The sequence below is a fragment of the Oncorhynchus masou genome, unplaced genomic scaffold (genome assembly GCF_036934945.1).
Source record: "Oncorhynchus masou masou isolate Uvic2021 unplaced genomic scaffold, UVic_Omas_1.1 unplaced_scaffold_1780, whole genome shotgun sequence".
NCBI lineage: Eukaryota > Metazoa > Chordata > Actinopteri > Salmoniformes > Salmonidae > Oncorhynchus > Oncorhynchus masou.
In genome coordinates, this window is record NW_027007987.1 from 1,394 (window position 1) to 25,770 (window position 24,377).

The 24,377-nt window shown below is 45.4% G+C and overlaps 1 protein-coding gene across 1 annotated transcript in view; it reads right to left on the reverse strand.

Moving 5' to 3' along the window:
• Positions 1-1,092: 1,092 nt before the first annotated feature.
• Positions 1,093-24,377, reverse strand: part of LOC135532240 (intermembrane lipid transfer protein VPS13C-like) — a gene marked incomplete at both ends in the record, with an annotated part of 108,959 nt that continues 85,674 nt past the window's right edge. Inside the window, 11 exon segments of the mRNA XM_064959834.1 lie at positions 1,093-1,261; positions 1,264-1,396; positions 2,300-2,467; positions 2,599-2,687; positions 2,950-3,069; positions 8,287-8,446; positions 9,802-9,861; positions 15,870-15,949; positions 16,990-17,149; positions 20,053-20,201; positions 24,139-24,247. Coding sequence (XP_064815906.1) covers positions 1,093-1,261; positions 1,264-1,396; positions 2,300-2,467; positions 2,599-2,687; positions 2,950-3,069; positions 8,287-8,446; positions 9,802-9,861; positions 15,870-15,949; positions 16,990-17,149; positions 20,053-20,201; positions 24,139-24,247 — 1,397 coding nt within the window.

Consider the following 24,377-nt stretch of genomic DNA (forward strand, 5'->3'; position numbering starts at 1 on the left):
CAGGCATTAAGCCCTTGCTTTCTGATCTGGGACCAGGCATTAAGCCCTTGCTTTCTGATCTGGGACCAGGCATTACACCCTTGCTTTCTGATCTGGGACTAGGCATTAAACCCTTGCTTTCTGATCTGGGACCAGGCATTAAGCCCTTGCTTTCTGATCTGGGACCAGGCATTAAACCCTTGCTTTCTGATCTGGGACCAGGCATTAAACCGTTACCTTCTGATCTGGGACCAGGCATTAAACCGTTACCTTCTGATCTGGGACCAGGCATTAAGCCCTTGCTTTCTGATCTGGGACCAGGCATTAAACCGTTACCTTCTGATCTAGGACCAGGCATTAAGCCCTTGCTTTCTGATCTGGGACCAGGCATTAAGCCCTTGCTTTCTGATCTGGGACCAGGCATTAAACCCTTGCTTTCTAAACTGGGACCAGGCATTAAGCCCTTGCTTTCTGATCTGGGACCAGGCATTAAACCCTTGCTTTCTGATCTGGGACCAGGCATTAAACCCTAGCTATCTGATCTGGGACCAGGCATTAAGCCCTAGCTATCTGATCTGGGACCAGGCATTAAGCCCTTGCTTTCTGATCTGGGACCAGGCATTAAACCCTTGCTATCTGATCTGGGACCAGGCATTAAATCTTTGCTTTCTGATCTGGGACCAGGCATTAAGCCCTTGCTTTCTGATCTGGGACCAGGCATTAAACCCTTGCTATCTGATCTGGGACCAGGCATTAAATCTTTGCTTTCTGATCTGGGACCAGGCATTAAGCCCTTGCTTTCTGATCTGGGACCAGGCATTAAACCCTTGCTTTCTGATCTGGGACCAGGCATTACACCCTTGCTATCTGATCTGGGACCAGGCATTAAATCTTTGCTTTCTAAACTGGGACCAGGCATTAAACCCTTGCTATCTGATCTGGGACCAGGCATTAAATCTTTGCTGTCTAAACTGGGACCAGGCATTAAACCCTTGCTATCTGATCTGGGACCAGGCATTACACCCTTGCTTTCTGATCTGGGACCAGGCATTAAACCCTTGCTTTCTGATCTGATGAAGCAGAAGATGACTGTGTTAAACAGAATGCACTGACCTGGACAGTTTGAGCTGTGTGAGCTGTACGTCCATGTGGTCAATGACAGCAGGAAGTGGACATCCCTCCACAGCAAGTAGAGAGAAGCTGTTGCCCACGGTGATGAGCCCCAGGTCCACCTCCAGTGCATTGTGTGAGGTGGAGGACTGAGGGATGACGATGAGAGGGCCTTCAGCCTGATGTCCATGGAGAGACGGAAGCTCTTCTGGGCGAAGTCCCTGATGCTGGAGGCCGCCTTCTCTGCTGCCTGGGCCGTGGCCACACTCACCGCCTCCTTGGCCGTCTGGAAGTTGTTGCTGAAATTCTAAAGAGACGGAAAACATGGATGAGGGAAGTTCATTAGCGAAAAGGGCACCAGGAAGGAATCAAAGTGGAGACCGAGCTAGGACGGCTAAACTTCCGGAAAATTCTCATGTTTTCCCAGGAATCTCAGTTGGATGATTCCTGAAATTAGTAAGGTATCGCTGAACTGGGAATCACCCAACCAGGATTCCCGAAATTAGTAAGGTATCGCTGAACTGGGAATCACCCAACCAGGATTCCCGAAATTAGTAAGGTATCGCTGAACTGGGAATCACCCAACCAGGATTCCCGAAATTAGTAAGGTATCGCTGAACTGGGAATCACCCAACCAGGATTCCCGAAATTAGTAAGGTATCTCTGAACTGGGAATCACCCAACCAGGATTCCCGAAATTAGTAAGGTATCGCTGAACTGTGAATCACCCAACCAGGATTCCCGAAATTAGTAAGGTATCGCTGAACTGGGAATCACCCAACCAGGATTCCTGAAAAAAACAGGAACTGAAGAAAGAGAGACTGCACACTTAGATACAAAAATCTGTTTTAAATATTCAAGACCTGACAAACTCCAGTACCCACACTGAGACTCACCAGCAAAGACATGACAAACTCCAGTACCCACGCTGAGACTCACCAGCAAAGACATGACAAACTCCAGGACCCACGCTGAGACACACCAGCAAAGACATGACAAACTCCAGGACCCACGCTGAGACTCACCAACTCCAGTACCCACACTGAGACTCACCAACAAAGACATGACCAACTCCAGAACCCACGCTGAGACTCACCAACAAAGACATGACAAACTCCAGTACCCACGCTGAGACTCACCAACTCCAGGACCCACGCTGAGACTCACCAACAAAGACATGACCAACTCCAGGACCCACGCTGAGACTCACCAACAAAGACATGCCAAACTTGTGGAGGTAGACGACCTGGACACAGCCCACGTTGAGCTGGACCTTCCCGTCTGTCTTGGAGGTGTCTGCGTAGCCGGCTCCCTCTGTCGCCTTGGGGGTCAGACTCATACTGAAACTAAACACCTCGTCTCCTACGATAGAGATGGCCTGCAACGGAGAACCAAACCGTTAGCAGGTAAAACTCAACTGCAATATTTCACCGGGGTTGAATGGTCGCATCTCCATCCGTCACTGAAATCTTTCCTGGTTTAACTTCGTGACTTACCTTTTGTGAATACTTTTGGGTCAACATTAATGACGATGAAATCCCGAAGGCGGGCGGAGATGTGGGTTTGAGGCCCTTGCATCAGGAGGGATCCATTGAAACCTGTACAACAAGATAAAATGTTGATCTGATGCGAACATCAATTCAGAAAAAGGTCAACAGCAAACCACACAAGCACAAGACACTTAAATAACCCACCGCCCAAAAAAATATTTTGTGGACTTTCATCATATACAAACCTTGGCAGAAATCGCTTACGAAAGCCCTAGATTATAATCAAATATAAGTGTAACTGTATAAAAGACAACATTGTGTAGCCATTGAGTTCTTAACGGGCCCCTGAGGGTTCTGTCTATATCGGCACCTTGTATCTTGATGTCAGCCATGTTGCAGTTCTGATCACACACGAGGACGTTGAACGCCCCCAGCCGCATCATCACCTTCAGGTCGACGACGTCACCGTCCGACGGAGAACCTAGAGCCGCTGTCATGGAAACGGACAGAAAGTCACACGATGATTTCGCTATTGGTTGACCAACCAAAAGGAGACATGTAAGATAGCCCCCTTAGGCGTTCAGAATCTGTTATATCTAATGAAATGAATGGTACGTTTTCATTACTAACACGTGAAACCCCCCCCCAAAAAAACAAAAATAATATTTAAAAAAAATAAATAAATAAATAAATAAATAAATAAATAAATAAATAAATAAATAAATATATATATATATATATATATATATAAAAAAAGGCACTTGAAACTCTCGACCGCTCCACACATATTAATGGGCGCCCGTTCAGTCCTCCTTTTCCTGTAGTCCACAATCATCTCCTTTGTCTTGCTCACATTGAGGGAGAGATTGTTGTCCTGGCATCACACTGCCAGGTCTCTGACCTCCCTACTGGCCGTCTCATCGTTGTCGGTGATCAGACCTAACGACTGTTGTGTCATGAGCAAACGTAATGATGGTGTTGGAGTTGTGTTTCAGCCACACAGTCGAGGGAGTATAGGAGGGGACTAAGCATGCACCCTGAGGGGCCCCAGTGTTGAGGATCAGCAAGGCAGACGGGTTGTTGCCTACCCTCACCACCTGGGGATTCAATGACCATCAACAGTCCACTTGGAGTGGTCCACTGGCCATTTAACCAGGTCACCGGATTAACCTGCTGACACAGCTCAGTGATCCCTATCCGAGGAGTGTATGCAGACGTCGAGGCGGAGTGTGAAAGTGGGCAATGTTTTAGCAGGATGTGTGTGTTTACTTGACATGGCTAAGAGAGCTCTAATCTCATCTACTAACCACTGCTCTGTTTTTCGTCTGTTTATGGGGCAAGATCAAGTCTACAGGATGCAGGCTGGAGGTCGGGTGTGTATGTATGTACATTCAGAAAGTATTCGGACCAATTAACTTTTTACACATTTTGTTAAGTTACAGCCTCTTTCTAAAATGTATCTACACACAATACCCCATAACGACTAAATTAAAAACAGAAATCACTTATTTACATAAGTATTCAGACCCTTTGGTATGAGACTCTAAATTGAGCTCATGTGCTTCCTGTTTCCATTGATCATATTTGAGATGTTTCTATAAATTGATTGAAGTCCACCTGTGGTAAATTAAATTGATTGGATATGATTTGGACACACACCTGTCTATATAAGGTCCCACAGTTGACAGTGCATGTCAGAGCAAAACCAAGCCATGAGGTCGAAGGAATTGTCCGTAGAGCTCAGAGACAGGATGGTGTCGAGGCACAGATCTGGGGAAGGGTACCAAAACATTTCTGCAGCATTGAAGGTCCCCAAGAACACAGTGGCCTCCATCATTCTTAAATGGAAGACGTTTGGAACCACCAAGACTCTTCCTAGAGCTGGCCGCCTGGCCAAACTGAGCAATCAGGGGAGAAGGGCCTTGGTCAGGGAGGTGACCAAGAACCTGATGGTCACTGACAGAGCTCCAGAGTTCCTCTATGGAGATGGGAGAACCTTTCAGAAGGACAACCATCTCTGCGGCAGTCCACCAATCAGGCCCTTATGGTAGAGTGGCCAGATGGAAGCCACTTCTCAGTAAAAAGCACATGACAGCCAACTGGGAGTTTGAGAAAAGGCACCTAAAGACTCAAGGCCATGAGAAACAAGATTCTCTGATCTGATGAAACCAAGATTGAACTCTTTGACCTGAATGCCAAGCGTCACGTCTGTAGGAAACATGCCTACGGTGAAGCATGGTGGTGGCAGCATCATGCTGTGTTGATGTTTTTCAGCGGCAAGGACTGGGAGACTAGTCAGGATCGAGGGAAAGATGAACGGAGATCCTTGATGAAAACCTGCTCCAGAGCGCTCAGGACCTCAGATCTGTAGAGAAGAATGGGAGAAACTCCCCAAATACAGGTCTGCCAGGCTTGTAGAGTCATACTCGATGCTGTAACCACTGCCAAAGGTGCTTCAACAAAGTACTTAGTAAAGGGTCTGAATACTTATGTACATTTTATATTCCGTATTTGCACACAATTCTAAAAACCTGTTTTAGCTTCATCATTATGGGCTAGTGTGTGTTGATTGATGAGGGGAAAAAAACTATTTAAACCATTTTAGAATGAGGCTTTAATGTAAATAAAATGAGGAAAAAGTCAAGGGGTACGAATACTTTCTGAATGTACTATATGTAGTACATGAATACTTTCTGAATGTACTGTATGTAGAACATGAATACTTTCTGAATGTACTGTATGTAGTACATGAATACTTTCTGAATGTACTGTATGTAGGACATGAATACTTTCTGAATGTACTGTATGTAGTACATGAATACTTTCTGAATGTACTGTATGTACACAGTGTATGTAGTACATGAATACTTTCTGAATGTACTATATGTAGTACACGCTGTATGTAGTACATGAACATTTTCTGAATGTACTGTATGTAGTACATGAATACTTTCTGAATGTACTGTATGTACACGGTGTATGTAGTACATGAATACTTTCTGAATATACTGTATGTAGTACATGAATACTTTCTGAATGTACTGTATGTAGTACATGAATACTTTCTGAATGTACTGTATGTAGAACATGAATACTTTCTGAATGTACTGTATGTAGTACATGAATACTTTCTGAATGTACTGTATGTAGGACATGAATACTTTCTGAATGTACTGTATGTAGTACATGAATACTTTCTGAATGTACTGTATGTACACGCTGTATGTAGTACATGAACATTTTCTGAATGTACTGTATGTAGTACATGAATACTTTCTGAATGTACTGTATGTACACGGTGTATGTAGGACATGAATACTTTCTGAATGTACTGTATGTACACGGTGTATGTAGTACATGAATACTTTCTGAATGTACTGTATGTAGTACATGAATACTTTCTGAATGTACTGTATGTAGTACATGAATACTTTCTGAATATACTGTATGTAGTACATGAATACTTTCTGAATGTACTGTATGTAGTACACGCTGTATGTAGTACATGAATACTTTCTGAATGTACTGTATGTAGTACATGAATACTTTCTGAATGTACTGTATGTACACGGTGTATGTAGTACATGAATACTTTCTGAATGTACTGTATGTAGAACATGAATACTTTCTGAATGTACTGTATGTACTGTATGTAGTACATGAATACTTTCTGAATGTACTGTATGTAGAACATGAATACTTTCTGAATGTACTGTATGTAGTACATGAATACTTTCTGAATGTACTGTATGTACACGGTGTATGTAGTACATGAATACTTTCTGAATGTACTGTATGTAGAACATGAATACTTTCTGAATGTACTGTATGTACTGTATGTAGTACATGAATACTTTCTGAATGTACTGTATGTAGTACATGAATACTTTCTGAATGTACTGTATGTACACGGTGTATGTAGTACATGAATACTTTCTGAATGTACTGTATGTACATGGTGTGTGCAGAACATGAATACTTTCTGAATGTACTGTATGTACACGGTGTATGTAGTACATGTGTGTTCATGATGTTTATAAAGGGCTGTCTCTGTGGTGCACGTCCGTAGTGTTTACACGACTACTGTATGAGGTGTGTAGAGTGTACAAAGCAGACTGATCACTGGAAATAGACGCCGATCCCGGACGTTTGAAAAGGTCCCCAGAACGTCAACCCTCAACCAATTCTAAACAATAACCCAGCACTGGCAGTGAACTGGTGATGCTCGGAGCCAGATCCCGCTGCTCAGACCTCTGAGCTACTACCCAGTTCACAACGCTCTAGCATCACGAGAATACTTGATTGGTAATAGCTTGTCCTTTTGAATTATTTTGGTTTTAAGCCTTCGCCCAAACCATAGACCTAACCTTCACCACTCAGAACGAACGCCTAACCTTCACCGCTCAGAACGAACACCTAACCTTCACCGCTCAGAACGAACACCTAACCTTCACCACTCAGAACGAACACCTAACCTTCACCACTCAGAACGAACACCTAACCTTCACCACTCAGAACGAACACCTAACCTTCACCACTCAGAACGAACACCTAACCTTCACCACTCAGAACGAACACCTAACCTTCACCGCTCAGAACGAACACCTAACCTTCACCGCTCAGAACGAACACCTAACCTTCACCGCTCAGAACGAACACCTAACCTTCACCGCTCAGAACGAACACCTAACCTTCACCGCTCAGAACGAACACCTAACCTTCACCGCTCAGAACGAACACCTAACCTTCACCGCTCAGAACGAACACCTAACCTTCACCACTCAGAACGAACACCTAACCTTCACCACTCAGAACGAACACCTAAACTTCACCACTCAGAACGAACACCTAACCTTCACCACTCAGAACGAACACCTAACCTTCACCACTCAGAACGAACACCTAACCTTCACCACTCAGAACGAACACCTAACCTTCACCACTCAGAACGAACACCTAACCTTCACCACTCAGAACGAACACCTAACCTTCACCACTCAGAACGAACACCTAACCTTCACCACTCAGAACGAACACCTAACCTTCACCACTCAGAACGAACACCTAACCTTCACCACTCAGAACGAACACCTAACCTTCACCACTCAGAACGAACACCTAACCTTCACCACTCAGAACGAACACCTAACCTTCACCACTCAGAACGAACACCTAACCTTCACCGCTCAGAACGAACACCTAACCTTCACCACTCAGAACGAACACCTAACCTTCACCACTCAGAACGAACACCTAACCTTCACCGCTCAGAACGAACACCTAACCTTCACCGCTCAGAACGAACACCTAACCTTCACCACTCAGAACGAACACCTAACCTTCACCACTCAGAACGAACACCTAACCTTCACCACTCAGAACGAACACCTAACCTTCACCACTCAGAACGAACACCTAACCTTCACCACTCAGAATGAACACCTAACCTTCACCACTCAGAACGAGTTGATTCTGTTTGAACAGAAAAGAGGAAAACGATGACATCTTGCTGGTATAAAGTATGTCTACTGACTTGATGAAGAAAGGCCGTCCTCTCCTTGACCTTGTGCCTAGTTTCTTTCTAAGATGTGTGCAGGCTGTTGAGTGTGTGTGTGCTTATAGTGTGTCCCCGTCGGTATGTTTGTGTGTGTGTGTAAATCTGTACAGTGTGTGTTGTGTACTTGTGTAAAGTATATTGTGTGTTTACTTGACTTGGCGGAGATGGCCCTGCTGCTCTCCTCAGACTTCTGCTTAGGCTCCTCTGGTGAGGGGGGCAGGCTGCCGGAGGACAGGGCAGAAGACAGGAAGTCTATGGTGGAGAGGAGAGCCTCCGTGTGAAGCAGTAGATCCAGGGAGGTGAAGGTCACCTACAGGAGGGGCAGACGGGGAGAGAGAGTAGAGAGAGAGAAGAGAGAGTAGAGAAAGAGAGTAGAGAGAGAGAGAAGAGAGTCAAGCGAGAGAGTAGAGAAAGGGGAGAGAGAGAGGGGAGAGAGAGAGTAGAGAAAGAGGAGAGAGAGAGAGAGGAGAGTAGAGAAAGGAGAGAGAGGAGAGAGAGTAGAGAAAGGGGAGAGAGAGTTGAGAGTAGAGAAAGGGGGAGAGAGAGTAGAGAGAGAGTAGAGAAAGGGGAGAGCGCGAGAGAGAGTAGAGTAGAGAGAGAGTAGAGAGAGCAGAGAAAGAGGAGAAAGAGAGAGAGAGCAGAGAAAGGGGAGAGAGAGAGGAAAGATAAAGAGTAGAGAGAGGGGAAAGAGAAAGAGAGGGAGAGAGAGAGGAGAGAAAGGGGAGAGAGAGGGGAAAGGGGAGAGAGAGGAGAGAAAGGGGAGAGAGAGAAGAAAGGGGAGAGAGAGGAGAGAGAGTAGAGAAAGGGGAGAGAGAGGAGAGAAAGGGGGAGAGAGAGGAGAGAAAGGGGAGAGAGAGAGGAAAGATAAAGAGTAGAGAGAGAGGGGAAAGAGAAAGAGAGGGAGAGAGAGAGGAGAGAAAGGGGAGAGAGAGAGGGGAAAGGGGAGAGAGAGAGAAAGGGGAGAGAGAGGGGAAAGGGGAGAGAGAGGAGAGAGAGTAGAGAAAGGGGAGAGAGAGGAGAGAGAGTAGAGAAAGGGGAGAGAGAGTAGAGAAAGGGGAGAGAGAGGAGAGAGAGTAGAGAAAGGGGAGAGAGAGTAGAGAAAGGGGAGAGAGAGGAGAGAGAGTAGAGAAAGGGGAGAGAGAGTAGAGAAAGGAGAGAGAGAGTAGAGAAAGGAGAGAGAGGGGAAAGATAGAAAGTAGAGAAAGGAGAGAGAGGGGAAAGATAAAGAGTAGAGAGAGAGGGGAAAGATAAAGAGTAGAGAGAGAGGGGAAAGAGTAGAGAAAGGGGAGAGAGAGGGGAAAGAGAAAGAGAGGGAGAGAGAGCCACTTAACCAAGTCACATGGACTGTGATGCTCAGACGGTAAATGAAACCAGTCCTTTGAGGTCTTAAGAGAACAGGAAGATGTGGCCTTCACAGACCTCTCAGATCCCCATTCAACAACCAGCAGGCTCCATTAACACGGCCGCTGCACTTATAAAGGATGCCAGTGAAGGCTTAATGTTGTATCCAACATAGACACATATCAGAGCCTTTCCCAGCATTACAACGAGTTCATGCTAGTTTAAAAACAACTGGTTGGAGTCTGGTTGAAATGATGTCGTTTTAATTTTGCCCGCTTGAGTGTATGGGACGAACAAATCAACCGTTTAGATATCATTACTTACATTGATCATCTGCTCAGTATTCTTGTGAACAGTGGCAAAGTTTGGCCCATTTCTGTCAGCCTGAGAAGAAAGAAAACAACAAAATCAATTAGCAGGCATTTAGGGGTAATGGAAACAAATCAATTAGCAGTCATTTAGGGGTAATGGAAACACAAATCAATTAGTAGAGATCCCCAAGGATTGGAAAGCTGCTGCAGTCATCCCCCTCTTCAAAGGGGGAGACACCCTGGACCCAAACTGTTACAGACCTATATCCATCCTGCCCTGCCTATCTAAGGTCTTCGAAAGCCAAGTCAACAAACAGGTCAATGAACATCTCGAATCCCACCGTACCTTCTCCGCTGTGCAATCTGGTTTCCGAGCCGGTCACGGGTGCACCTCAGCCACGCTCAAGGTACTAAACGACATCATAACCGCCATCGATAAAAGACAGTACTGTGCAGCCGTCTTCATCGACCTTGCCAAGGCTTTCGACTCTGTCAATCACCATATTCTTATCGGCAGACTCAGTAGCCTCGGTTTTTCGGATGACTGCCTTGCCTGGTTCACCAATTACTTTGCAGACAGAGTTCAGTGTGTCAAATCGGAGGGCATGCTGTCCGGTCCTCTGGCAGTCTCTATGGGGGTGCCACAGGGTTCAATTCTCGGGCCGACTCTTTTCTCTGTATACAGTGCCATCCGTTTTGTCACTAAAGCACCTTATACCACCCACCACTGCGACTTGTATGCTCTAGTCGGCTGGCCCTCGCTACATATTCGTCGCCAGACCAACTGGCTCCAGGTCATCTACAAGTCGATGCTAGGTAAAGCTCCGCCTTATCTCAGTTCACTGGTCACGATGGCAACACCCATCCGTAGCACGCGCTCCAGCAGGTGTATCTCACTGATCATCCCTGAAGCCAACACCTCATTTGGCCGCCTTTCATTCCAGTTCTCTGCTGCCTGTGACTGGAACGAATTGCAAAAATCCCTGAAGTTGGACTTTTATCTCCCTCACCAACTTCAAACATCTCCTATCTGAGCAGCTAACCGATCGCTGCAGCTGTTGGTAAATAATCTATTGGTAAATAGCCCACCCATTTTCACCTACCTCATCCCCATACTGTTTTTATTTATTTACTTTTCTGCTCTTTTGCACACCAATATCTCTACCTGTACATGACCATCTGATCATTTATCACTCCAGTGTTAATCTGCAAAATTGTAATTATTCGCCTACCTCCTCATGCCTTTTGCACACAATGTATATAGACTCCCCTTTTTTTTCTACTGTGTTATTGACTTGTTAATTGTTTACTCCATGTGTAACTCTGTGTTGTCTGTTCACACTGCTATGCTTTATCTTGGCCAAGTCGCAGTTGCAAATGAGAACTTGTTCTCAACTAGCCTACCTGGTTAAATAAAGGTGAAATAAAAAATAAAAATAAAATAAAAGCAGTCATTTAGGAGTAATGGAAACAAATAAATTAGCAGTCATTTAGGAGTAATGGAAACAAATAAATTAGCAGTCGTTTAGGGGTAATGTAAACAAATCAATTAGCAGTCATTTAGGGGTAATGGAAACACAATTAGCAGTCATTTAGGGGTAATGGAAACACAAATCAATTAGCAGTCATTTAGGGGTAATGGAAACAAATCCATTAGCAGTCATTTAGGGGTAATGGAAACAAATCAATTAGCAGTCATTTAGGGGTAATGGAAACAAATCCATTAGCAGTCATTTAGGGGTAATGGAAACAGAAATCAATTAGCAGTCATTTAGGAGTAATGGAAACACAAATCAATTAGCAGTCATTTAGGAGTAATGGAAACACAAATCAATTAGCAGTCATTTAGGAGTAATGGAAACAAATCAATTAGTAGTCATTTAGGGGTAATGGAAACACAAATCAATTAGCAGTCATTTAGGGGTAATGGAAACAAATCAATTAGCAGTCATTTAGGGGTAATGTAAACACAAAATTGATCACTATCACAAAACATTAGCAGTCGTTTAGATGCTCAAAATAAGACAAAGTAGACTTTGACCAGACCTCCTCCTGATCCTTAGAGATGCTGCTTTGTTAACTGGGACCACTGCTTCTGACAACCATTCATTTAGGAGGATAATATCAACATGTACATCTCACTGAGAAACCCACTGACGGTCATGTTGTCGGGCTTGACGCCAGGCACCACCAAGTCTGGAGTGGGCTCTGGGCCGTGTCTGAAATGGAACCCTACTCCTATATAGTGCACTACTTGTAGCATAGGGCTCTGGTTAAAAGTAATACACTGCATAGGGAATATGGTGTCATTTGGGACACAGCCCAGGTCTGGAGAGTGCCCTGGTCTATTGTGTTGATAATGACAGAGACAGACAGTGATAATGTAATGCCCGTCTTGTACAGCATCTCTAAAATGAGATTGAGGTTACGGGGTTGAAGATTAAATATCTGGGTTGTATTGACACCAGAGCCCGCTGCCTAGCACAGAGAACATGTCCACAGAGAGAGGACATATGGCTGGGGGTTTCTGAACAGAGAACATGTCCACAGAGAGAGGACATATGGCTGGGGGTTTCTGAACAGAGAACATGTCCACAGAGAGAGGACATATGGCTGGAGGTTTCTGAACAGAGAACATGTCCACAGAGAGAGGACATATGGCTGGGGGTTTCTGAACAGAGAACATGTCCACAGAGAGAGGACATATGGCTGGTGGTTTCTGAACAGAGAACATGTCCACAGAGAGAGGACATATGGCTGGTGGTTTCTGAACAGAGAACATGTCCACAGAGAGAGGACATATGGCTGGAGGTTTCTGAACAGAGAACATGTCCACAGAGAGAGGACATATGGCTGGAGGTTTCTGAACAGAGAACATGTCCACAGAGAGAGGACATATGGCTGGGGGTTTCTGAACAGAGAACATGTCCACAGAGAGAGAGGACATATGGCTGGAGGTTTCTGAACAGAGAACATGTCCACAGAGAGAGGACATATGGCTGGAGGTTTCTGAACAGAGAACATGTCCACAGAGAGAGGACATATGGCTGGAGGTTTCTGAACAGAGAACATGTCCACAGAGAGAGAGGACATATGGCTGGAGGTTTCTGAACAGAGAACATGTCCACAGAGAGAGGACATATGGCTGGAGGTTTATGAACAGAGAACATGTCCACAGAGAGAGGACATATGGCTGGGGGTTTCTGAACAGAGAACATGTCCACAGAGAGAGGACATATGGCTGGGGGTTTCTGAACAGAGAACATGTCCACAGAGAGAGGACATATGGCTGGAGGTTTCTGAACAGAGAACATGTCCACAGAGAGAGGACATATGGCTGGGGGTTTCTGAACAGAGAACATGTCCACAGAGAGAGGACATATGGCTGGGGGTTTCTGAACAGAGAACATGTCCACAGAGAGAGGACATATGGCTGGGGGTTTCTGAACAGAGAACATGTCCACAGAGAGAGGACATATGGCTGGGGGTTTCTGAACAGAGAACATGTCCACAGAGAGAGGACATATGGCTGGGGGTTTCTGAACAGAGAACATGTCCACAGAGAGAGGACATATGGCTGGGGGTTTCTGAACAGCTACAATACTGTATCATTAAATATAACTACAGTACAATGACCATGTGGATTCTGGGAAAGCACCTCTTTGCATTTCGAAGAATTCATGTCTGAATTTCCTATTTTAGAAAAGGCTCATAAAAGGTGTTTGATTAGGGTATTTAATGAGGTCAAATGCTTTAATTTCCAAAGTGATAAAATAATTCCAGACTGTAGGGGGGGAACAAGCGCTGCATAGAGCATAGAGCCCGTATCCACTGTGTTTTTGCTGTTATACACGGCTTTAAGAACAATAACAATAATAATAATAATAAGACTCCATAAGAATAATACATTAAAGCAATAATGTTTGTACCATGTTGTGTGTTTGTACCATGTTTTGTGTTGCTGCCATGTTGTGCTGCTGCCATGTTGTGCTGCTGCCATGTTGTTGTCATGTGTTACTACCATGTTGTGATGCTACCATGTTGTCCTGCTACCATGTTGTGTTTCTACCATGCTGTTGTCATGTCGTGTTGCTACCATGTTGCGTTGCTACCATGTTATTGTCATGTGCTGCTACCATGTTGTGTTGCTACCATGATATTGTCATGTGTTACTACCATGTTGTGTTGCTACCATGTGTTGCAACCATGTTGTTCTGCTACCATGTCGTGTTGCTACCATGTCGTGTTGCTACCATGTCGTGCTGCTACCATGTCGTGCTGCTACCATGTCGTGCTGCTACCATGTTGTTGTCATGTTGTGTTGCTACCATATTGTTGTTGTGTTGCTACCATGTTGTGTTGTCATGTGTTGCTGCCTTACTATGTTGTCGTCTTAGGTCTCTATTTATGCAGTGTTGTGTTGTCTCTTGTCGTGATGTGTGTTTTGTCCTATATTTATATAGGTATAGACTGGGCTAGAGGGCTGTACTAGAGGTCAGGACTGGGCTAGAGGTAGACGGTACTAGAGGTACAGACTGTACTAGAGGTATAGACTATACTAGAGGTATAGACTATACTGGAGGTATAGACTGTACTATACTAGAGGTCAGGACTGGGCTAGAAGTATAGACTGGGCTAGAGGTATAGACTGGGCTAGAGGTATAGACTATACTAGAGGTATAGACTATACTAGAGGTATAGAATATACTAGAGGTATAGACTGTACTATACTAGAGGTCAGGGCTGGGCTAGAGGTATAGACTGGGCTAGAGGGCTGTACTATAGGTATAGACTGTACTATACTAGAGGTCAGGGCTGGGCTAGAAGTAAAGACTGGGCTAGAGGGCTGTACTATAGGTATAGACTGGGCTAATATATAATAATAATATATCCCATTTAGCAGACGCTTTTGTCCAAAGCGACTTACAAGTCGGCTGGGGCCACTACTTTTACATATGGGTGGCCCCAGCGGGAATCGAACCCACGACGCTTGGCGTTGCAAGCGCCATGCTCTACCGACTGAGCCACACAGGACATAGAGGTATAGACTGGGCTAGAGGGCTGTACTAGAGGTATAGACTGGACTAGAGGTATAGACTGGACTAGAGGTATAGACTGGACTAGAGGTATAGACTGGACTAGAGGGCTGTACTCGAGGTATAGACTGGGCTAGAGGTATAGACTGGGTTAGAGGTATAGACTGGGCTAGAGGTATAGACTGGGCTAGAGGGCTGTACTAGAGGTATAGACTGTACTAGAGGTATAGACTGGGCTTGAGGGCTGTACTAGAGGTATAGACTGGGCTGGAGGTATAGACTGGGCTAGAGGGCTATACTAGAGGTATAGACTGGGCTGGAGGTATAGACTGGGCTGGAGGTATAGACTGGGCTGGAGGTATAGACTGGGCTGGAGGTATAGAATGGGCTAGAGGTATAGACTGTACTAGAGGTATAGACTGTACTAGAGGTATAGACTGGGCTTGAGGGCTGTACTAGAGGTATAGACTGTGCTAGAGGTATAGACCAGGCTAGAGGTATAGACCAGGCTAGAGGTATAGACTGGGCTAAACTGCTCTTTCCGTGACATAGTCTGACCAGGTGAATCCAGGTGAAAGATATGATCCCTTATTGATGCCACCTGTTAAATCCACTTCTATCAGTGTAGATGAAGGGGAGGAGTCAGGTTAAATCCACTTCTATCAGTGTAGATGAAGGGGAGGAGTCAGGTTAAAGAAGGACTTTTAAACCTTGAGACAATGGAGACATGGATTGTGTCTGTGTGCCAGTCAGAGGGTGAATGGGAAAGACAACATATTTAAGTGTCTTTGAACAGGGTATGATAGTAGGTGCCAGGCGCACCGGTTTCTCGTGTGTATCAAGAATGTTCCACAACCCAAAGGTCATCCAGCCAACTTGACACAACCGTGGGAAGCATTGGAGTCAACACGGGCCAGCATCCCTGTGGAACGCTTTCAACACCTTGTAGAGTCCATGCCCCCCGACGAATCGAGTCTGTTCTGAGGGATCAATATTAGGAAGGTGTCCACTCAGTGTATAACAAAAATCAATAGGTATGTCCCACCTTGAAGTATTCCACTTTGAGGAGGTCCGCACCTGACTCCACAGAGGAACTGATGAGACACAGCGGCTCACCGTTGGAATCTAGAAAACAGGCAAATGGAAATCAATGGCGTTCTGATTTATCAACGACAACAATGGGATTTCATTCCTAACCAGAATAACCAGACCAGTTTAAATCATGGTAACTATTGTATTCCTAACCAGAAGGACCAGACCAGTTTAAATCATGGTAACTATTGTATTCCTAACCAGAAGGACCAGACCAGTTTAAATCATGGTAACTATTGTATTCCTAACCAGAATAACCAGACCAGTTTAAATCATGGTAACTATTGTATTCAGTATTTAAACATAACATTCCTTGAGGCTACAGCCACCGACCTGAGAACTCCAGGTTGATCATCGTCATCTCTTGTTGTGGGCCACCATCTCATATGAACTATCACATTCAACATTTTATAGTTTAGTCTATACAACATGACACCTCGACAGGCACCGACCTGAGAACTCCAGGTTGATCATCGTCATCTCTTGTTGTGGGCCACCATCTCATATGAACTATCACATTCAACATTTTATAGTTTAGTCTATACAACATGACACCTCGACAGGCTACAGCCACCGACCTGAGAACCCCAGATTGATCATCGTCATCTCTTGTTGTGGGCCACCATCTCATATGAACTATCACATTCAACATTTTATAGTTTAGTCTATACAACATGACACCTCGACAGGCTACAGGCACCGACCCGAGAACCCCAGATTGATCATAGTCATCTCTTGTTGTGGGCCACCATCTCATATGAACTATCACATTCAACATGTATAGTTTAGTCTATACAACATGACACCTCGACAGGTGACAGGCACCAACCCGAGAACCCCAGATTGATCATCGTCATCTCTTGTTGTGGGCCACCATCTCATATGAACTATCACATTCAACATGTATAGTTTAGTCTATACAACATGACACCTCGACAGGCTATAGCCACCGACCCGAGAACCCCAGGTTGATCATCGTCATCTCTTGTTGTGGGCCACCATCTCATATGAACTATCACATTCAACATTTTATAGTTTAGTCTATACAACATGACACCTCGACAGCCACCGACCTGAGAACTCCAGGCACTTCATGGAGATTTTCTTGATGTACGTTGTGGCCACCATGTCGTACTTCCTGACATTGGTGTGGATGCCCAGCTGGGCTACGTGGAGAACCAGGAACGGACTCTCCTTCTGATCTGACCTGGACTTCTTCAGCTTCACAACCACCTGATGGAGATACACAACCACATCAAGTCCGCCTTTATTGAACCAGGTTACTTGTTCAACAACACATTCTCTTTTGCAATAACGACCTGACCATATCTTGGTAGAGAGACACTGAAGGAGATTTGAGACGTAGCAGGAGAAAAGATGGATGGATTTGGGAGTGTCTTGTTTTCAACGAGTGATGGAAAATAGACTCTGTGACGTGTTTAAACTGCATCAACATCCAACTGCACAAAGAGACATTTTATTTCCCTTGGTGCTTCAGTACGGTACTAAAGACACAGCAATACGGACCACTGTGTATGTTAGCCAGCTAATGACATCACAACGGACCACTGTGTATGTTAGCCAGCTAATGACATCACAACGGACCACTGTGTATGTTAGCCAGCTAATGACATCACAACGGACCACTGTGTATGTTAGCCAGCTAATGACATCACAACGGACCACTGTGTATGCTAGCCAGCTAATGACATCACCACGGACCACTGTGTATGTTAGCCAGCTAAAGACACAGCATACGGACCACTGTGTATATTAGCCAGCTAATGACATCACAACGGACCACTGTGTATATTAGCCAGCTAATGACATCACAACGGACCACTGTGTATATTAGCCAGCTAATGACATCACAACGGACCACTGTGTATATTAGCCAGCTAATGACATCACAACGGACCACTGTGTATATTAGCCATGACATCACAACGGACCAATGTGTATATTAGCCATGACATCACAACGGACCACTGTGTATATTAGCCAGCTAATGACATCACAACGGACCACTGTGTATATTAGCCAGCTAATGACATCACAACGGACCACTGTGTATATTAGCCAGCTAATGACATCACAACGGACCACTGTGTATATTAGCCAGCTAATGACATCACAACGGACCACTGTGTATATTAGCCATGACATCACAACGGACCACTGTGTATATTAGCCATGACATCACAACGGACCAATGTGTATATTAGCCATGACATCACAACGGACCACTGTGTATATTAGCCAGCTAATGACATCACAACGGACCACTGTGTATATTAGCCAGCTAATGACATCACAACGGACCACTGTGTATATTAGCCATGACATCACAACGGACCACTGTGTATATTAGCCAGCTAATGACATCACAACGGACCACTGTGTATATTAGCCAGCTAATGACATCACAACGGACCACTGTGTATATTAGCCATGACATCACAACGGACCACTGTGTATTTTAGCCAGCTAAAGACACAGCATACGGACCACTGTGTATATTAGCCAGCTAATGACATCACCACGGACCACTGTGTATGTTAGCCAGCTAATGACATCACAACGGACCACTGTGTATGTTAGCCAGCTAATGACATCACAACGGACCACTGTGTATATTAGCCAGCTAATGACATCACAACGGACCACTGTGTATATTAGCCAGCTAATGACATCACAACGGACCACTGTGTATATTAGCCAGCTAATGACATCACAACGGACCACTGTGTATATTAGCCAGCTAATGACATCACAACGGACCACTGTGTATATTAGCCAGCTAATGACATCACAACGGACCACTGTGTATATTAGCCAGCTAATGACATCACAACGGACCACTGTGTATATTAGCCAGCTAATGACATCACAACGGACCACTGTGTATATTAGCCAGCTAATGACATCACAACGGACCACTGTGTATATTAGCCAGCTAATGACATCACAACGGACCACTGTGTATATTAGCCAGCTAATGACATCACAACGGACCACTGTGTATATTAGCCAGCTAATGACATCACAACAGACCACTGTGTATATTAGCCAGCTAATGACATCACAACGGACCACTGTGTATATTAGCCAGCTAAAGACACAGCATACGGACCACTGTGTATATTAGCCAGCTAAAGACACAGCATACGGACCACTGTGTATATTAGCCAGCTAATGACATCACAACGGACCACTGTGTATATTAGCCAGCTAATGACATCACAACGGACCACTGTGTATATTAGCCAGCTAATGACATCACAACGGACCACTGTGTATATTAGCCATGACATCACAACGGACCACTGTGTATATTAGCCAGCTAAAGACACAGCATACGGACCACTGTGTATATTAGCCAGCTAATGACATCACAACGGACCACTGTGTATATTAGCCAGCTAATGACATCACAACGGACCACTGTGTATATTAGCCAGCTAATGACATCACAACGGACCACTGTGTATATTAGCCAGCTAATGACATCACAACAGACCACTGTGTATATTAGCCAGCTAATGACATCACAACGGACCACTGTGTATATTAGCCATGACATCACAACGGACCACTGTGTATATTAGCCAGCTAAAGACACAGCATACGGACCACTGTGTATATTAGCCAGCTAAAGACACAGCATACGGACCACTGTGTATATTTTAGCCAGCTAATGACATCACAACGGACCACTGTGTATATTAGCCAGCTAATGACATCACAACGGACCACTGTGTATATTAGCCAGCTAAAGACACAGCATACGGACCACTGTGTATATTAGCCAGCTAAAGACACAGCATACGGACCACTGTGTATATTAGCCAGCTAATGACATCACCACGGACCACTGTGTATATTAGCCAGCTAAAGACACAGCATACGGACCACTGTGTATATTAGCCAGCTAATGACATCACAACGGACCACTGTGTATATTAGCCAGCTAATGACATCACAACAGAACACTGTGTATATTAGCCAGCTAAAGACACAGCATACGGACCACTGTGTATATTAGCCAGCTAATGACATCACAACGGACCACTGTGTATATTAGCCAGCTAATGACATCACAACAGAACACTGTGTTTAGGTCGGTAGATAGCTACCTCCTTAATCTCCAGGTTGAGCAGCATATTGACGATGTTTTCTCCCAGTCCTCCTGCATGGGTAACAGCAGCAGGCTGTTGTCCTCCCCCAGCCTCCACAGGTAGACATCCCACCTCATTCCCCTCCAGCTGGTGCTGCTCTGCCTTGTCTAGACATTACCAGCAAAGACATTATCATCTGTTCAATAGACATTATCTCCAGTAATACACATTCATCTGCTTTGACATCTCTGCTGTGTCAAGCAAATATTTAAAAAAAACTTTATTGTTCAATCTTGTGGAACGGAAATTCATATTGAGGCTGTACATGCAATGCATCATCAATTAGCCTGGTTCCAGATCAGTTTAATTGTTTTATTTGACCTTTATTTAATTAGGCAAGTCAGTTAAGAATACATTCTGATTTACAATGACGGTCTACCGGGGAACTGTGGGTTAAACGGCCTTGTTCAGGGGCAGAACGACAGATTTTTACCTTGTCAGCTACGAGGATTTGATACAGCAACTTTTTGGTTACTAGTCCAACGCTCTAACCACTAGACTACCTGCTGGTTACTAGTCCAACGCTCTAACCACTAGGCTACCTGCTGGTTACTAGTCTAACACTAACCACTAGACTACCTGCTGGTTACTGGCCCAACACTCTAACCACTAGACTACCTGCTGGTTACTAGTCCAACGCTCTAACCACTAGGCTACCTGCTGGTTACTAGTCTAACACTAACCACTAGACTACCTGCTGGTTACTGGCCCAACACTCTAACCACTAGACTACCTGCTGGTTACTAGTCCAACGCTCTAACCACTAGGCTACCTGCTGGTTACTAGTCTAACACTAACCACTAGACTACCTGCTGGTTACTGGCCCAACACTCTAACCACTAGACTACCTGCTGGTTACTAGTCCAACGCTCTAACCACTAGGCTACCTGCTGGTTACTAGTCCAACACTAACCACTAGACTACCTGCTGGTTACTAGTCCAACGCTCTAACCACTAGACTACCTGCTGGTTACTAGTCCAACGCTCTAACCACTAGACTACCTGCTGGTTACTAGTCCAACGCTCTAACCACTAGGCTACCTGCTGGTTACTAGTCCAACACTCTAACCACTAGGCTACCTGCTGGTTACTGGCCCAACACTCTAACCACTAGGCTACCTGCTGGTTACTAGTCCAACGCTCTAACCACTAGACTACCTGCTGGTTACTAGTCCAACGCTCTAACCACTAGGCTACCTGCTGGTTACTAGTCCAACGCTCTAACCACTAGACGACCTGCTGGTTACTAGTCCAACGCTCTAACCACTAGGCTCCCTGCTGGTTACTAGTCCAACGCTCTAACCACTAGACTACATGCTGGTTACTAGTCCAACACTCTAACCACTAGACGACCTGCTGGTTACTAGTCCAACGCCCTAACCACTAGACTACCTGCTGGTTACTGGCCCAACACTCTAACCACTAGACGACCTGCTGGTTACTAGTCCAACACTCTAACCACTAGACTACCTGCTGGTTACTGGCCCAACACTCTAACCACTAGACGACCTGCTGGTTACTAGTCCAACGCTCTAACCACTAGACTACCTGCTGGTTACTAGTCCAACGTTCTAACCACTAGGCTACCTGCTGGTTACTAGTCCAACGCTCTCACCACAAGACTACCTGCTGTTTACTAGTCCAACACTCTAACCACTAGACTACCTGCTGGACCTCGGTTCTATTCATTCTAGTTATATGAGTTAGTCTCTTTAGGGCCAAGAGTTTTCCCTGACAACAAGATGACCTGAGCAGGAAAAACTCCATGCCCTAGTTAGTGTGTTTGGTGTGTAAGACACTAGGATCTACCTCCAGGCCCTAGTTACAGTGTGTAAGACACTAGGATCTACCTCCAGGCCCTAGTCACAGTGTGTAAGACACTAGGATCTACCTCCAGGCCCTAGTCACAGTGTGTAAGACACTAGGATCTACCTCCAGGCCCTAGTTACAGTAGGTAAGACACTAGGATCTACCTCCAGGCCCTAGTTACAGTAGGTAAGACACTAGGATCTACCTCCAGGCCCTAGTTACAGTAGGTAAGACACTAGGATCTACCTCCAGGCCCTAGTCACAGTGTGTAAGACACTAGGATCTACCTCCAGGCCCTAGTTACAGTAGGTAAGACACTAGGATCTACCTCCAGGCCCTAGTTACAGTGTGTAAGACACTAGGATCTACCTCCAGGCCCTAGTTACAGTAGGTAAGACACTAGGATCTACCTCCAGGCCCTAGTTACAGTAGGTAAGACACTAGGATCTACCTCCAGGCCCTAGTTACAGTAGGTAAGACACTAGGATCTACCTCCAGGCCCTAGTTACAGTAGGTAAGACACTAGGATCTACCTCCAGGCCCTAGTTACAGTAGGTAAGACACTAGGATCTACCTCCAGGCCCTAGTCACAGTGTGTTTGGTGTGTAAGACACTAGGATCTACCTCCAGGCCCTAGTCACAGTGTGTAAGACACTAGGATCTACCTCCAGGCCCTAGTTACAGTGTGTTTGGTGTGTAAGACACTAGGATCTACCTCCAGGCCCTAGTCACAGTGTGTTTGGTGTGTAAGACACTAGGATCTACCTCCAGGCCCTAGTTACAGTGTGTTTGGTGTGTAAGACACTAGGATCTACCTCCAGGCCCTAGTCACAGTGTGTAAGACACTAGGATCTACCTCCAGGCCCTAGTCACAGTGTGTTTGGTGTGTAAGACACTAGGATCTACCTCCAGGCCCTAGTTACAGTAGGTAAGACACTAGGATCTACCTCCAGGCCCTAGTCACAGTAGGTAAGACACTAGGATCTACCTCCAGGCCCTAGTCACAGTGTGTTTGGTGTGTAAGACACTAGGATCTACCTCCAGGCCCTAGTCACAGTGTGTTTGATGTGTAAGACACTAGGATCTACCTCCAGGCCCTAGTCACAGTGTGTTTGGTGTGTAAGACACTAGGATCTACCTCCAGGCCCTAGTCACAGTGTGTTTGGTGTGTAAGACACTAGGATCTACCTCCAGGCCCTAGTTACAGTAGGTAAGACACTAGGATCTACCTCCAGGCCCTAGTTACAGTGTGTTTGGTGTGTAAGACACTAGGATCTACCTCCAGGCCCTAGTTACAGTGTGTTTGGTGTGTAAGACACTAGGATCTACCTCCAGGCCCTAGTCACAGTGTGTTTGGTGTGTAAGACACTAGGATCTACCTCCAGGCCCTAGTTACAGTAGGTAAGACACTAGGATCTACCTCCAGGCCCTAGTCACAGTGTGTTTGGTGTGTAAGACACTAGGATCTACCTCCAGGCCCTAGTCACAGTGTGTTTGATGTGTAAGACACTAGGATCTACCTCCAGGCCCTAGTTACAGTAGGTAAGACACTAGGATCTACCTCCAGGCCCTAGTTACAGTAGGTAAGACACTAGGATCTACCTCCAGGCCCTAGTTACAGTGTGTTTGGTGTGTAAGACACTAGGATCTACCTCCAGGCCCTAGTCACAGTGTGTAAGACACTAGGATCTACCTCCAGGCCCTAGTTACAGTAGGTAAGACACTAGGATCTACCTCCAGGCCCTAGTTACAGTAGGTAAGACACTAGGATCTACCTCCAGGCCCTAGTTACAGTGTGTTTGGTGTGTAAGACAGTAGGATCGACCTCCAGGCCCTAGTTACAGTAGGTAAGACACTAGGATCTACCTCCAGGCCCTAGTTACAGTAGGTAAGACACTAGGATCTACCTCCAGGCCCTAGTTACAGTAGGTAAGACACTAGGATCTACCTCCAGGCCCTAGTTACAGTAGGTAAGACACTAGGATCTACCTCCAGGCCCTAGTTACAGTAGGTAAGACACTAGGATCTACCTCCAGGCCCTAGTTACAGTAGGTAAGACACTAGGATCTACCTCCAGGCCCTAGTTACAGTAGGTAAGACACTAGGATCTACCTCCAGGCCCTAGTTACAGTAGGTAAGACACTAGGATCTACCTCCAGGCCCTAGTTACAGTAGGTAAGACACTAGGATCTACCTCCAGGCCCTAGTTACAGTAGGTAAGACACTAGGATCTACCTCGGGCTACTTGTTTCTTGACATCCATGACGTGCTCTTTGCTGCCCTCTCCGATGTTCTCCCTCAGTGTCTTCATCAGAACACCAAAGTCCTCCTGACCTAGAGCCATCTGGAGGGAGGAGATTAAAAAGGACGGAAAACATCTTGATTTGGTGTTGGTGTACCTCTCCTTTTATTTATACAACTAGATCCCATTGAGATCAAACATCTGTGTTTCTAGGCAGATCTGTCCACCTGGA